The sequence below is a fragment of the Engystomops pustulosus genome, chromosome 3, assembly GCF_040894005.1.
Source record: "Engystomops pustulosus chromosome 3, aEngPut4.maternal, whole genome shotgun sequence".
Classification (NCBI taxonomy): domain Eukaryota; kingdom Metazoa; phylum Chordata; class Amphibia; order Anura; family Leptodactylidae; genus Engystomops; species Engystomops pustulosus.
This window is the reverse complement of record NC_092413.1, coordinates 79,366,929-79,383,855: the sequence shown is the minus strand read 5'-3', so window position 1 is coordinate 79,383,855 and position 16,927 is coordinate 79,366,929. Positions and strand designations below refer to the sequence as shown.

The following is a 16,927-nucleotide window of genomic DNA, read 5'->3' as shown; positions in this document are numbered from 1 at the left end:
TTGTGTTGCTTTATGGGTAAATTGGCCACAGAATTAATTAGCCAATAGACCGGTCTTACAGATTTCCAAAGATGGCAGAACCAGTAGGAACTCTCAGGCCACCAAATGCTTCCCTCTTAGCCACCCCTCATCAAAAATCAGGGTAGAGCTCCTGGATCGTTCATCTATGGTGGTGAACCTATGGCACGGGTGCAAGAGGTGGCACTCGGAGCACACTCTGTGGGCACCCAAGCCATCACCCCAGCACAGAGTTTCCAGACAGGGCTCAAAACCTACTGCAGTACCTGGCCACAAAGGATGTGCTGTGATCAGTGCTATTTTAAAGCTACACATCCTTAGCTGCCTGGGACTACAGGAGGTGCAGGCAAGGCTGCAATATTATTGGAGCTCCTACTCCGGGCCCCGCAATTCTTCCTTTTCAGGGGCCCCTGGAATGAAGCTACAATGATAATCTGAATTTCTCTTCTATCTTTTAACTGTATTGCTGTCCTTCCAAAACAGCTACCCCAATCGCACGCAGTCTTGTTTGAAGGATTTAGGGACAGTTTCATTACTCCTTGCACCCAGGCATCAAGTAAATGTTTCTTTAAATAATTTAAAAAGTCAGTGCACAAGCACACGCAAGTAGTTTCGGAAATTTTTTTTTTGAGGCTTACGCAACAGAGGGAGTGGTCACCCCATCATCAATATGTGCACCTGCGAAGAGAGCAGAGAGGATTAAGCAGTTTGGGCTGAATTTTTGGCCAATTACAACGGAAGATCCCTGTTCATGGCACCCGTAATTGATAGTTTTGATTGTGCTTTGTTTACCGATGCTACTGGAGGGGTGGGTTTTGGAGCCTTTTATCAGAGCCGTTGGTGCGCCAAAAACCGGTGGGTGAAGTCTGGTTTAGTCAGGATTCTGGCTTTTCTTGAACTGCGATAATATGAGTGTGGTTGCGGCGATTAATTATATGTCTACATCCTCGGAGCCAGTGGCGAAGTTGAAGAGATTGCTTTGTTGTCTGTGTTTGAATGCTTGGGGGTTTGGAGTGCATATGCCTGGGGTTCAGAACTTAATTGCAGATTCTCTTTCTCTTTCTTCCACTGGGAGAGGTTTCGGCCCTTGGTCCACAGCGCAGACTACACAGGGATCTCCTGCCCTTTGTAATTATGGGAGTTAGCATGAACACAGCCCGTGAGTTGATTCGTGGATCGGCAGAAGGGACCTGGAAGGCTTATGAAGCTGTTGGCAAGAATGGGAAGTATGGTCCGCAAAATTTGTGGGGTTGCGGAGTGCCGAGGTCAGGATTGGGGTATTGTTGTGTTTTTTGGGGGGGATGCTGCAGAGAAGTGGTGGTCTATGGCCCAGGGCAATCAAATTTATCACATTTGGTTTTAAGCTGCGAGGGTTGATGGATGTTACCAAGGCTTTTCAGGTTCAACAGGCAATAAGGAGGGGAAAATTTGGCCTAGACGGGCTCCGCACGTCACCTTCGCTATTTTAATCGGTTTGGGCACAGCAGTGGTCGAGGAGTGTGTTAACCAGCAAGAGGCGTCCTTATTCCGGCTAGCATTCTCCCTAGTGTTATATGGGACAGTGTGTGTGGGGGAATTAGTGGCACCATCCAAGATCCTAGTTGGGGATTGTAAGAGGGTGATGTGGAGAGTCGCAGAGGCGTCATAGAGTGGTGGATCAGGAGGTCTAAGACTGATCAGTACGGTCGCAGTAAGAAGGCGGTCATTCGTGAGGCATCCAGTTTTAGCACGTTTCCTGGGAAGGGTTTGGTGGCATACCAGCAGCTAGAAGCCAAAATAGGGGTGCCTCTCTTGTGTCAGGCTGACAGATCTCCAGCAGCAGGTTGTCCAGATGAAGACCAAAAGGTTGACCCTATCAGCAATAGAAGTTGGTGGTTCAACATCTGTGATTGCTAGAAAATTGTATCTTAACAACATGAAAAACACATTCAATTCCCCCAAGAAAACTGGTCGACCTTGAAAGACAAATGCAAGAGAGAACAAAATAATGTGGAAAATCTCCATGGGTAATTGTTTTAATACAGCAGCTCGAATTGCTCACCAGTTAAGCACTGAACAAGGTAAGGGTTTGTCACTTCATACAGTGTCACAACGTTTAAGCACATTTGGATCGAAAACCCACTTTCAGTGACCAGAATCTTTTATTAGATGAATGAAACAAAAGGCTCCACTCAGCTTAGCTGAGGAGCATGCAAATTTCGCTAACTCTGAATCCCACATACATGGGGCACATTTAAGTGATAAAAAGTCTTATTTTTACTGAGTCTATGAATTTGTTCTTAGAAACAGTATTGTCTCCATCAGATCCTTCGTCATAGATGATCTCAAGTCTAACCTAATTATTTTTAGTGTATCCAAGTAAAAAAATGGTCCCGGCACTTTGAGGTAGCTACCTGAAAGTGCCGGGACCATTTCTTTCACTTGGATACAATGTTAATATCCACGAGCACGAGGTAAGAAGCAGTTTGGGTGCCATCCATATTTGGAACTCCAATTATTTTAAGTCTGGAGTACAGCCTCTCTACAATGCAGTTACCACACGGGCAATATTTGCAACAATTTCTGGATATAGAGAGAATTGCCTCATGAGAGTCAGTTTTGATGAACAGCTGAACATTTAATATCAGGCTTTTCTCTGGAAACAGCTCACAAGTGTTTTACATCATAATGCTGCACAGTCTAGCAGTGCTAGATAACACAACGGCTTGGCTTCTATACCTATGGTACTTTTTAATGTGTGTGTTCCTGCATTTCTGAATTGGAGATGTTAGAAAACAGTTTTCATATTCTATGTTTAGTGCAGAGAATCCATCAGATCAGCTATCCTCTACAGACATGAATTCAGACAAAAAGAAAAACAAAACATAAAACAGTATGCAGAGAGAACATACACTAGACAGTCCTGCCTTAATCCAGTTTTTCAGATCACTCTAGCAGTTCTACGATAAGTACAGATATTCCTTCCCCTCTGATCTGTAGGGGAGGAGCTTCACTACTGTGCATGAGCAAAAAGTGCATCCACGTTCATCTAAACTAAAAGCCTACATCTTTAGTTCAGAAATAGAACAGACAGTTAAAGGACATTCCAGAATTTGCCAAAATGCAACTGAAAAAAATATTCAGCACATACTGCAGTGAACGAATTGTAACAATTTATTATATAATTTTGGAGTTGGTCCATTTTATTCGAAGTTGGACTCAGCCCAAAAGGTCTCTTACCCCACAGCCCTTGTAGCATGTTGTGTGGACAGAGAAGTGGTCCACAATTCATTTTAGTGATGAAAGCAAGTGTAATTTATTTGGATCTGATGGTAAATGTTGATCAAAAAACTGGGGAAAGACTTAGGCTACATTCACACACATGTATGGGGGACGTATATACGGCCGACGTATATACGGCCGATATACGTCCACCATACACTCCTATGGGCTCACGGCCCTGTATGGGAGCGGTACGGTGCCGCACACCGCTCCGTACCACTGGAAAAGATAGGACATGTCCTATCTTTTCCCGTATTACGGCCCCGTGCGCTGTATATGCCTATGTAGAGGGGTGGGGGTGAGCAGCGCTCATCCCCTGCTCCTCTCCGCAGCGCCGATGTATGCCCGCCGTACTACGGTACGGCGGGCATACATCGTGTGAATGTAGCCTAAACCTAATGTGTGTAAAGAAGTCAGTGGAAGTTGGTGTAGAAAATGTTTTGGTTTGAATAATGTTTTCTGCAGCAAGAGTTGGCCTCTCATAGAGATACATGGCATAGTGAATGCAAGTGTGTTTCGGAACGTTGTTCAACAACAACATGTGCCCCCTGTCACACAGCAAAATGGGTAAAGCAGTTCCTTGAAACAGAAAACATTAAAACATTGAAATGGCCCAGGGTCCTGATCTAAACTAAAAAAAAAGCTCTGTAAAATACTTATGGAATACTGCACAAAATGGGAAGAAAAACCTACAAATACAACACATTTGTTGGAACAGTTACATTATTAAGCCATTATTTTTATTCAGTGAAGTTCGCTTTAAATGTTTGACGGGTAGCCTTAATGTAATTTTACCACTGTGATGTCAAGAAGCAACACTGGCTGATGATATGTTCAGATGTCAAAACAGAAATAAATTACATTATGTACATTTTTTGGTAGATAAATCCCGACAGGTTTGGTTCTCGTGTTCATGAATAAGTGGTAAGTCAACGTATATGGAGGGAATCACTAATGTTCACTGCTTGCATAGACTGCCAGAAGGTGAGGCATAGACCGGCCAGTTAAGAGGCAGGAAAAGTGACAGATATAGGCATAATGCGACAATATTCTGGTTCTCATGTAAAATATATAAGCCTTTAAACAGGTCTGTCATACAAATATTAAATGCTATTTTACTGCTGCTGGTGACATGGCCACAATTTAATCAATGAAAAATTGAAATGCTTCATAAATCTCCTGAAAAAGGCTTGTTGCTTGAAAATGATCTCTCAAATTTAGGAACAAGTTACACATTTGAACATCTGAACCTGAAATGAGGTGGAAAGGAAACATTTGGACAACAAAGAATATGATGTGGTCCAAGGTAAATGTACAGAATATGAAAGAAGTGGTCCAAGAGTGACCTCTAGTGTACAGTTTTAGAAATGCAGATACAACACATATCTCCTGATAAGTCAGACACTTCACTGGAAAGCATGGTGTAAATGGACGATAAAATGTTGCCTTAAAACTGAGTAACTACAATTTTATCATCTCACTGTAGTTAAAGGGGTTTTTGACAAGTAAGGGAATAAATATATGATCAAGGAGGATCGACTTTCACCAATCACAATAGACATGCATGAATTAGCACTACTACATGCAAACAGATGTCAGCCTCTGGTGTGACTCTATATATCACATATCCAGAAGTTATTATGGGGAATCCTCTTCAAATCTTATTCCTACTTAGTGGTTTAAAACAGTCTTTCTGAAATAAATAAAATCCCAATCCCTTCAGATTCTGCAATTGAGTCGGTAAAAAAATAGAACCTAGGGTTGGGTACTGGCAACCATCACAGCCCCCGCACGATCTTTTGCCTCCTGTAGAGTTTCTAAATTAATTCTAGTATGTTTTTTCCTTAATATCGGAGACCAGAACAACTTTTGCATCATATAGAAGACATCAACCAGGACCCATATCGGAAAGTTGTGAAGAATGTAGAAAAATTCGGTCATGAGCATAATTTTAGTCACATTTGTTCTATTTATTATATGCAGAGGAAGCATCTACTTAAGACACTGACCAATCCAGCAGAAGTTGGATATTGAGAGACACAGAGGGACATGTATCATAGTTTTTTCTTTCTTTGGTGATTTTTTGAGACATTTGGCAGCTCTTTTTTGCGCCTGATTATGTATTATTGTGAATGATTATGTATTTTTTCTTGTGATTTTAAACATTTAAAGTATGTGAAATAATTCCAATTTACATGTTCAAACAGGGTCCATGAAAAAAAATCCTTCTTTTGCACCTACCCTGGACCAAGTGCTGATTTGCGCCTAAAAAGTGATACATAAGTAAAAAGTCGCACAGAACATTCGGAAAATAAAGATACATAAAGGCACACTGCACAAGACTAAGGTGTACTTGCAAAACAACAGCAAAAGTCGCAGTGAAAAGTTGCAAAAATTAGACAATTTACCTAGCACAAATAAAGATACATGTCCCCCATAGTGTTATAGCCTAGGTAAATGATGGCGATCCTTTTAGATACAGAATGCCCAAACTACAACCAAAACTCACTTTCATGTCGCAATGTGCCAACATGCCAATTTGAGCAGTAACCTATTGATCTCTGATGTATGACAAGTTTTTATCGTATTGAGGACACCAATACAATAGAAAGCAGGGGACATTTGGATTAAAACTTCCCCCCCCCCCCTCCCCCCATGGTCCCCTGAAGAGGAAGCAGGAGCTCCAATGATAATCCATCTCTGTCTCACCTTCTGGCTCCTCTTGTAGTCCTGGTAGCCAAGTAGGTGTCACTTTAAAATAGCACTGAGCGTGGCACGTCCTGGGCTGTCTAGGACCGCAGGAAGAAGCCCTGAATCCTATCTGATAAATTCTTTGCTGGGTTCCCACAGAAAGGGCTCCGAGTGCCACCTCTGGCACCAGTGCCATAGGTTCGCCACCACTGCCCTAGGTGATCTCCAAATACCGAGATGTTTAAATGTAGGGACTATCTGGATTTGTTACACTATGGAGCGCATATCATCAGCACAGATTTATGATGTCAGCTCTGAGTACAGGCAGTCCCCGGGTTAGAAAAATATAGGTTCCTTAGGTTTGTTCTGATGTTGAACTTGTATGTAAGTCGGAACAGGTATCTTTGATTATTACACCAGGCAACATTTTATTGTCCAAGTGACAATTGGATTTCAAAATTTTGTCATGGAAACAAGGATTATCAATATAACTTCATTACAGACACCTTACAGCTTATCATTACAGCCTGGGAGTAAAGTAAAGCATCCAAAGAGCTTCACTGGAGGTCATAATGGTGTACTAAAAGAAAGTACGGGTCTAGCATGCTTTGTGGAAAAAGAAAAGGCGATGATCCGGCACTCCATTTTCTAGACCAGGAGCATTTGTGCCCCAAGATTTTTTCACCTCTATGTTTCTATCTACCATTTTAAATAAGGAATGAAGTTTTTTCTACTTACGCTTTTAAACGAGTGCCGGATCATCGCCTTTTCTTTTTCCACGTTGGTTACCACCTGTATCGGCACAGGAATCTTTTGTTGTTCCGGGCACCGTTCACACTACACGGCGATCATGGAGATCAATACATGCATCTGATTGGTGAGCAGTGACTTTTTTCTTTTGCATCGAGAGAACTTTTTTTCTTTAATGCAATTGGTTTTTCTACTTTAGCATGCTCTGTTTTGGGACATATTAGGCAAAATAATGGACAATTTCAGAGCCCAAAAGTTGCACAAGTTGAACAAACATCTGGGCTACAAAGATAAATACAGCACACTGCATTATATCCTTGAGGCAGCTAACTTTGTGAAAAGTCTCATAAAAGTTGCACAAAAAAGAGAAAAAAGGAAGCAATACGAGTGATACATGTCCCCCACCGTCTGCTATAGTGCAATACAATCTTCGAGACAAATATTCCTGAAGCCTTGTATATCTGTGGAGGACCGTACCAAGCACCCTAACCACTCTATGGCTAAGGCAAAACTTCTGTACCCATTTTAGCTATTTGGGTTAGAATGTTATTTTGCACATGAAGGCCCAGAGAAAAGGCCAATAAACACTGTTGCATGCCTAAGCGGCATCCAAGGAAGCAATCCCCTGGACCCTCTATTCTTCTTGCTGCATCTGCAAATTCAGAAATACAGGCAGTCCCTGGGTTCCCCTTTCCCAGCCGAACTTTCCCCTGCAGCAGTCTTCTCTTCCTTCACTTCTCTTCTGCATTAAATGCATGGTTCTAGGACTGGTGGCTTGGGAACAGTGCTTAAAAGGGAATATGCCACCAGGAGGGTTATTTTTACATGATGACAGATTTCAAAAATGCCTTTGTTGTGCATCTGAATAATTCCACTCCTCTTTAATATTATCTGGCTCCCTGTCAGCAGTGTGTGGTGAGTTCTTGGGGGGAATTAGTACTAGCAGCACAAGTTGTCTTCTCCTCAATTCCTCCTTTCTTCATACTCACTCATTGACCTCCCCCTCCATCTCCCTGCTGCAAGCAATTCTCGTTTAAACTGCCCTTCCCTTCCCCCAGAACTTGTCATAATGTAAAGGTTCCCTTTGTATATCCATTATTCTTGAGATTGTTGAAGGGGGATAAAAAGCAGATAATGCATAGGGCACCACCCTTAAGGCATGCAACTATAGAGGGATTCCAACAAACCCTACTGCACAGACAATGGATCTGCCAGATGCTTGGTCTTACAACAGATTTAAAAAAATAGTCTGAATGTCCGAAGCGATAACAGCAATCCAGCCTGAGCTCCTGTCTGCTTCCAGTATAGGCTAAGAGTGAAGGATCATATCTTAAGCTGATGAAAAATCACATAATGTATTATGACTTAAAGGAAACCTACCATTTGATTTGATGCACTATGAAGCTAACATACCTTGAGCATGCTGTAGCTACACTGATGCAGGATCATATCTTGGCAAAATCCCTGAGCTGAGTGGTTTTGCTGAAAAACAAAATTATAACATTCAGGACCTTGGGAAAGCTGGGTAAGCATGGCTGCCTTGGAAGCTGCCTTGGGAGCTTGGAATTACAAATGGAGGTTAGTCAAGCATGACTAATTAACCTGAGCTGGATCACTCTTACACAGCAGCTGGGGAATGGTACAGCAATTGATATTCTGTCTGGCAGGGAGAAAAGTGATTGCATCATCATCTCCTCCAGAGCAAAACTCACAGGCTAGGAGAAGCGTGGAAGCAAGCGCTGAAGGAGCCATAGAAGGGGTAGAGCTTCATTATCATAATGTTATATCTGTTTTATCAGCAAAACCACTCAGCACAGGGATTAACCACAGATAATCCTGCATAAGTGTAGCTACAGCATTCTCAAGGTATGTTTGCTTCATAATGCATCAAATCAAATGGTAGGTTACCATTAAGTAATAAATAGTACAAAAGAGATGTAAAACGGTGTTATAGAGTTTATATTTATGAAAAAAAATTAAAAGATCTAGCAAATTCCAAAAACCAAGCAGTACTTATCAGTTTAAAACAACAGTAAATCTATTAAACATGAGACGTGACAACAGAATAATGATTGTATCGGGATGAGGAGAAGCACTGCCCCACTTCCAGGCAGAATGTTTAATTAGACCAGAATCAATGTTTGGATTTCTGCTGATGAACGTAATGATATCAGATTGCACATCTGTGAACATGGGAAAACATATTATAATAATGATATAATCATCTTACAGGCTTCTTTCCTATAAAAACTAGTTGTTATCTTCTTGGATCTAAGTCTTATATGGAGCTATTATGCAAGTCTAAAATATGGATTAGTAACATATTAGCCATAGAAATCTATGAAACCATACTGTATCATTAGAGGCATACACAAAGGCAGAGTGGAATGTGATCAAATAATGTACTGCTAGTAAAGCAAAGGAAACCTTAGAGGAACCCAAAAAGATGTCAGTCTGTTGGTCTTTGGATGGATATGCCCAGGCACCACGTCATAGGTTTTATTATATATGATGCACATGTGAACATTTACGCATCCACCATTCTTGAAGATTGGTAGCATAATTTTTTTGTGTATGACTAGGTTTCATGTATGTGGATTAATAACAGTACTTTACCGCAACCTTGTGGAATTTTTGTTGCATTGTACTAGACTTCAAAAGCAAAGGATCAACAATTTGCACATAACCAATCTTATATGACTTTATGTAATGAGAAGGTGGTCATGCACCTTGAGGCATACATGATAAGACACTGCCCTCTTTTTCCTCCTTTCACAATGCGATTTATCATTAAGATATTGTAGAGAACTGACCGAGGAATTATCAAGAGCTGGTACATCGCAACGTCCAGCCTGGTGTTGAATTGAGTTATAACCTAAACAAGCAATATTTACAGGACTGGAATGTTCCCGACCCACTCGGAATGGAGTTGCTGTGTCTGCAGGAGGAGGTGCCATTTCCGGCCATGCTCCATGGATTCCGACTTTTTAAAGGCTTGCACACCCGAAAACTGCCTGCCCAAGCCATCTGATTTGTAACAATATCCTATGGCTTTACACTCCAACTGTTTCATCCTAGATACATTCCCTAATGCCACATGGTAGACACAAATACATCCGCATAGGGCCAAGATCCCACTATAACATCAAAGAGTGCACTCTTTTTACACGGACATCAGATGATTCCATAAATTACGACAGAACCTGTTCAGTTAAACGCGGATACATGTAGAAACCCACCAAAAGAGTGGAGAGGGTGTCGACAGTAATTTTGCACCAACGTCATTGAAGATTTTGCCCTTCTTTTCATCCATCAGTGTCCGCTTTCAATCGGTCATTAATCCATCAGTATTGCTAAAGCCAAAAACAAACAGGAGTGGATCCAGAATAGAGATGACAGTAAATGCGCTATTTGCATGTCCTCTGTGTTCTGTATCCACTCCTGCTTTTGGCTATCAATCTTGAGGCTTTTTATTCCTTCTGACAGATGAAATGAAGGGGAAAACCAAACATAGTGGCAACATCAGAGTGGTGGAGGGTAAAACAGCATTAATGAAAATCACAGGGTGTTCCAGGGAGACAGCGGTCAGTTGGCAGCAGCACGAGTAGGCCGAAAAATAGTACACTGACAATTTATGGAGGTGGCAGCAACATCATAGGCCACAGAGTAGCACAATGAATTTGAAGTTTGAAATGAATTTGAAGTTTACATTTTTAATTCAAATTTGAAGATTAGAGACGCCACGTGCATCATCTGTTACAATTTCCCTGAAAATATTATGTCTTTGCCAAAAAAGAACTTCAAAAGGTGGCAGTGGCAGCAGCGGCAGGAGGTCAGAGAGTGGAACGATAACAAATTCTTTAGGTGGCAGCAACATGGTAGGCCATAGGTTGGTACAATGTTAGAGTGTGGAGGCGGCAGTGGCAGCAGCATGATGTCAGAGAGTGGCACAATGAAAAATTCGGGAGGTGGCAGCAACATGGTAGGCCACAGTGTGGCATAATGTTAGAGCGTGGAGGTGCCAGCAGCAGCAGGAGGTCAGAAAGTGGTACAATGAGTGTAGAGGTGGGCGACAAGTCCAGTCCCTGGCAAAGATGGTGGGAAGCAGATGGAGCAACTGGCAGCAGATGTGTGGCATCAGGCGGGTGGCAGCATCAAAATAGTGGCTGAGGCAGGTAGTTACAATCCAGGCTCATTTTGCAACGTTTGGGGGAGGTGTCATGGCTGATCTAATATGATGCATTAGGCATTGGTGTGTTGAAATCCTGGCTGATCCACGCATCTCTATAGTATGCCAGTTTTTCATTCGTCTCAGCAGCTGGAAAAAAGGCACCCATTTTTGACTGGTAGCGAGGGTCTTAGAGGGTGGAGAGCCAAAACTCGTCCATATGCTGGATGTTGACTATTCGGCTGTCACTAGTTAGGCAAAGCAGCATGCTGCGGGGCATCTGTGCAAGTGACTGAGGGACTCCTGGCCTCCATCTCCACTGTATACTGCCACGGTGCTTCTGGGTCATCTGCTTCATCTTCTACCTCCTCCTCCGGATGCTCCTGCTCCTCCTCTCCTGTCACATAAGTAGAAAAAAACACTAAATTTCACCAGACTCTGCTTGTGATCCAGTGTCCTCCTCCTCCTCCAGCTCAGCCCCCACCGGACTCATGTGGCCATGAGATGTAGTCACCACTTCTCCAGTGCCCTGACCAGACACATTTTGCAGCATCTGTTCCAGGACATGAAGCAGTGGAATGACGTTATTCTTCCTGGCGATAACTTGGCCTCTTCAAAGGGCCTGAGCAAATGGTGTCACGCATGAGTGCCAGTCATTAATGGTTTTTCTCTGTTCATACAGAGGGCCTAACATATGGAGGCTGGTATTCCAACGGGTGGAAACACCTGATATCAGCCTATGCTCGGAGAGGCCGTTCTGCCGCTGCAACTCAAGGAGGATGTGCTTGGCTTTGTAAGAATAGCTGAAGTGCATGCACAGCTGCCTGGCCATTTTTAGAATGTCTTGCAGATGGGTGGAAGACTTCAGGGAACCGGTTGACAACCTGATTAAACACGTGCGCCATGCAGGGACCATGCTTAGCGAGAAGCAGGAGCATCTGGACCGGAAGATAATGTCAACGACAAACAGCTCCCTTCAGCCGAGGTGCTGGAGCCTTGACTGGCTGAAATGGCATGTGTGCCACTAGGTGCTGCTGCTGTTGCTGCGCCGGCAGGATGGACCACATCTGGGATCCGCTTCTCTCAGGCCAGTGGATGGTGATGCTGCATGTGTTGACGCAGGGCCATGGTGCCAACGTTAGCACCCTGGCCATGATTCACTTTCTGCCCGCAGATTCGAAATATACACACGTTTGGCTCCTCTGGTGTCTTAACAAACAACTGCCACACCGCCGAGATGGTGAGTATACCGCCAACACTCTGCATTGAGTGACTACTACCACCACTGCCTCACTGAGCCCCTGTGCCACTGCTTACTTGGACCTGCGAATCCGGATTAGTACCCTGCAGCCGTTTGGCTCCCATAATCACATTGCTGCCACCCTGCTGACTCACGGCCACGGTACCGACTTGCTGCCTGCTCCGCAGCCTGACGCGCAAGCAGACACTCTCTTCGCCCGACCATAATGAATCCCTTGCTACACCCGGCTCCCAAGTGCAATCGGCTACATCATCGTCAATTTGCATTTCCCTGTCACTGCTATTCTCCTCAAAGGTGTCAGTATGAATAGCCTGCTTACTGCACGAAGCAGCGGATGTCTGCCCTCACTGCCAAGCAGCTGCTGACTGTCCTCAAACACTTTGTCCTCGCTGTATAGTGGCGCTGAGCCCAGACCACATAGTAGCTCTCTGGCTGAGGAAAATGAACAGGACAGAGTCTGATTGAGGACAGGTGAGGGCCGCTGACCTGCTCCTGGTCCATGCCAATTAATTGTTGTATCTGACGAACCCACGGACTCTTGGCTGGGGTTGTCAGATGTTATATTTGAGGAATTGGATGACCTAGTCAACCAATCAACAACCTTTGGGTTGTTGATCAACACACTGCCGCTAGATGACAATGGCAGTTCTGGCCTCATGGAGTCACCCCTGCTGCAACGTCCCCTTACTGTGCTGCGACCTCTGCCTACGTGGATATGACATGTATTTGTTGCTCTCAACTTTAGCAACAAAAAAAGTATTAGAATTTGCGTAATACAGATACCCCATAACGCACACCCTGGGAGAGGTCCAGAAATCACTACAGCAGCTGTGTGGATATGAAACAGATTTCTTCCTAGTCGCTTCAGTAACAAAAAAGAACTGCTATTTGGGATATATAGATCTCCCTTGACACACAACCTGAGAGAGGAGCAGAAATCACTACAGTACAGTAAAAGCAGCTAGACGCTGCAGACAGCACATGCAGTGTGAAATGCCAAGATTACAAATGGCTGACAGTTTTTATAGGGCTGTGTGACATCACATAAGCCTGCCGGTTGCAGATTGGCTTACAGGTCTGCAGATGTCATCGAGGATGTTCCTTTCTCCTTCCCAGAGTTCTCTGCCCCATGTAACACGCTGTGCTTGTGCCCATTCAGCAAAAAAAAAAAAAAAAAACTTTGTTCCCACGAATCAGCATAAACTTCAGATTCGTGACGAATTGAATTTTCCGAGAAATTCGTGTCGAATTCCACTTCGTTCGAATCGATTCGCCCATCTCTAACCATCACTCATCGGCCTGCAGCTCCCTCTATCAAGACTACTACAGTTTATGGTCCTATCCACTGTGTTGTGAGTGTGATACAGTACTAAAGCACAACTTTTTTTTAGTCTCTGTGTGTTGGAGATGTCACGATGAGGGAGACGGCTTTTATCATTGCATGTGGGCATGTCTGGTTATCCAGCCCTTCTGGCACATAATTATGGCCTTTACAATTATATCTTACAAATGTCACTAGAGTTCTGTTATGGGCTATCTTTGGGTTTACAGATAGAGAGGTCAATCGCTGCACCAAAGGGTGCCAGAGATTATTGACAGTAGTGGAGGCAGCGAGCTGCAAAAGCATCCTCCAAACCTGGCTCAGCCCCACAGCGCCCCCTTTCCGATTGTTTTTAGATAAGCTCATGTACATAATGTGTATGGACTGGATAGAAGCCTCCTTGTGTAGAGAAAAGTGTGTACAATCTTTCTTCACCATTTGGGAAAGTTTTATCAGTGTGCCGTCATCAGAGATGAGGCGAGATATTAGAAATTGCTTTGTAAATACAGTATGGTACCAGGAGCGACAGCATGTGGGAGATGCCCCTATAGAACTTAACTAAAATGAGATCAGGAACGATCGCTGCCTCGGAGAGGTGGGTCAAGGTGTGTTTGGGCCGCGATGTGGCGGTTTGGGGCACTCGCTGGGGTGGGCTCCGGCGCCGGCTCGCCCTGGGCTGGTGCCCGGTGTTTGCATCTCCTGCCTACCATCGGGATTGGTAGGTTTCCTTTAAGTTGTTGGCAACATTAGCTCCGGCTTCATGTTTAGGTAGCAAAACCATAACGCAGATGCCAGAAGTAGGGATGAGGTAATTGCCATTTCCCCTCATGTTAAAGGAATTGGCCACTTTTCAATAAATCTGTTCCATTAAAAAAAAAAAAAAAAAAACACATAAATGAGTTAATATCTTATGATGAACCATGTTTGGGTTGGGATGGGGGGAGGGGGCTTAACCTCTTGGGATGAGATTATGAATGAGTGTCATGATGCTTTGGTTTGCTTTGGACAAAACACTATTGTCCATTCCTGCCTCAGCCAGGTTCACTTTTCTCCCCCCTCTGCACAGATATCTGGGGCTTCTCTGCAAATCGCGATGAACCTTGTCCTCTCAGCGACAGCAAACCCACTGCAAGAAACCGACTACATCAAAACAGTGTGATGGTCACATGACCTACCCAGGCATGTGTAGGACATGTGATCAGTAAACATCTTTCTCCTGTGTCCTAATCTACAGGGGCAAAAATCAATGGACTGATTAACCCCTTAACCACCTGGCCCTTTTTTGTTTTGTGATTTCTATTTTTCACTCCCCACCTTCAAAAAACTATAACTTTTTTATTTTTACACGTAAAAGGCTCTTTGATGACGCAGATGACAAGTCATATGTATATATAATTATGTAAACTATAGAATCTCCAGTATACTTCCTCACTACAGGTCACGAACATGATCTGTCACTATTCAATAACAGATTGCACTTATAGTGTCGGTATTTAATATTCCATGCCATGTACTGGGAAGCAGGAAAGAAATGGTGAAAAAACGCATTTGCGCAGTTTTCTTGTTGGCTTGGATTTTACGGCTTTCACTATGCTCCCCAAATTACATGTCTATTCTTTGGGTCCCTGACCCAAGTAGCAATAAAATAGTATAATTGTAAAATAAGGGGTTAAAAATGAAGTTTATTTTATAAACTTTTATGGGCAAATCCCATCAAGGTTGATATAAGGGTGATGTCACATGTGGCGTTTTTAAGCATGCGTTTTTTAACGGATTGAAAATGCATGCTTCAAAACGGACTAAAAACGCCACGTGTGACATCACCATTTTACGATGCTTGCATGTGGTGCAATAGGCGTGGTTTAGGAAAAAGGGGGAGGGAAATTTGGGAAGTGTGGTATTGAGTGGGGGGTGCTGTGGGATATGAACATAGACATATAATTTGTTAATCAATGCCTCGCCGTATTCCTCTACCTGCAGATGAGAAGTCATATACCGGGTATATATAATTATGTAGACTATAGAATCTCTAGTATACTTCCTCACTACAGGTCGCGAAGAGGATCTGTCACTATTCAATAACAAGACAGGGCGTGTCGCCTGCCCATAGCTCCGCCCCCAGCTCTGATTGGCCGGCTGTGTAGACATCAGACAGTACCTGCACACGCAGTGGTCACACACTGAAGCTGCGCTGTTCTTTCCTCTGCACGTGGTGTACACCAGGGGCTCGGCGCTTGTCACCAATTCGCCAATAGCAAAGTCTCTAGCGGCTCGCAAACCGTTCCCCTTCCCGGGGCTTTGGTATTTCTCAACATTTCCCGCCATTGTCCACAGTAGCTGTCAAAGCTCTTGAGGGCGCGCTGGTCTTCGCGCTTGCGTATTCGGAAGCATTTTTGAAGGGGCGTGGCCAGATCCAGGCACATGTCACACGTGATCCACTGCGAATCACGTGTAACACCCAGCTAGGGATGCGAGAGCTGCGGTGTAAGATCCCGTTCACGATGTTGCTGTAATAAGAGGCTTCTTTTTGAATCCAACTAACCACATCTGTCAGATAGAAGAAGAAAACCTGTGCTTAAAGGAAATCTACTTTCTGAAAGATTCCCCATGGTATACTCTTCTCCCATGCAGCAGCTGCGTCCTGTTTTTCCCTAATTCTGGGATGTAGCTGCTGCAGAAATTCTTCAATCCTTGGATATGCAAATTATTTAAGAGGCTACTGGGGGCGTGTCACGTCCTCTTTGCTGAGCATATCCAGCAGGTGAGCTCTGCGCATTAGCACCTGCCTCGCTGCCAGATATCTGCCTGCTGCTGGAGACACACAGCCAAGAGGATGTGACGCGCCCCCAGTAGCCTCTTAAATCTGTTTGCATATCCAGAGCTTAAAATTGAGAGGCTACTGGGATCATGAAGTAGCCCGAGACAGCTCCGGGGCGTGTCACGTCCTCTTCGCTGCTCTGTTTCCTTCAGCAGGCGGGCAACAGAACAGGTACTAATGCACTTGCGCAGAGCTCACCTACTGCCGGAGATATGCAGTGAAGAGGACGCATCATGCAGCAGGTATGCAGTAGCCTTCGCCCCCGGAGCTGTCTGAGGCCCCTTCCACACTAGCGTTGCATTTCACGTCAGAGTGCAATGCGTGAAAAACTGACGTTTTTGGCTGCGTTTTTGTTCCATTTTTCCTTGGAGTAATTAGCGTTTTTGCGTTTTTCACGCGCGTGTTGTTAGCGTTTTTGGCACATTTTTCACGCGCGAGTCAATGGGAGACTCGAGCATTTTTCAAAGGGACCATGGTTTGGGATAAAAATGTGTTATTTAATTGAAAAATAATGTCTTCTGATAAGTTGCAAACATCTGCGATCTATTCTTCACTGTTCCCCGTGTATATTATCTCCCGACAAGTTAGCAGATGTGAAGAATAGAATAAAAACAGTGAACACAGGATCATTTAAGAGAA

At 43.9% G+C, this 16,927-nt stretch overlaps 1 protein-coding gene across 8 annotated transcripts in view; it reads right to left on the bottom strand.

Moving 5' to 3' along the window:
* Nucleotides 1-16,125, bottom strand: part of SMYD3 (SET and MYND domain containing 3) — a 400,119-nt gene extending 383,994 nt beyond the window's left edge. For 3 of the 8 annotated variants that reach the window (XR_011854116.1, XR_011854117.1, XR_011854118.1), the window contains exon 1: nt 15,629-16,125. Coding sequence is in view for 4 of the 8 variants with exons in the window: in XM_072141192.1 (XP_071997293.1) it covers nt 15,629-15,795 (167 nt within the window). In the remaining 4 variants the exon portion in view is untranslated. The remainder of the gene's footprint in view (nt 1-15,628) is intronic. The other 5 variants (XR_011854119.1, XM_072141192.1, XM_072141191.1 and 2 more) reach the window with 3 other exon arrangements.
* Nucleotides 16,126-16,927: the final 802 nt, after the last annotated feature.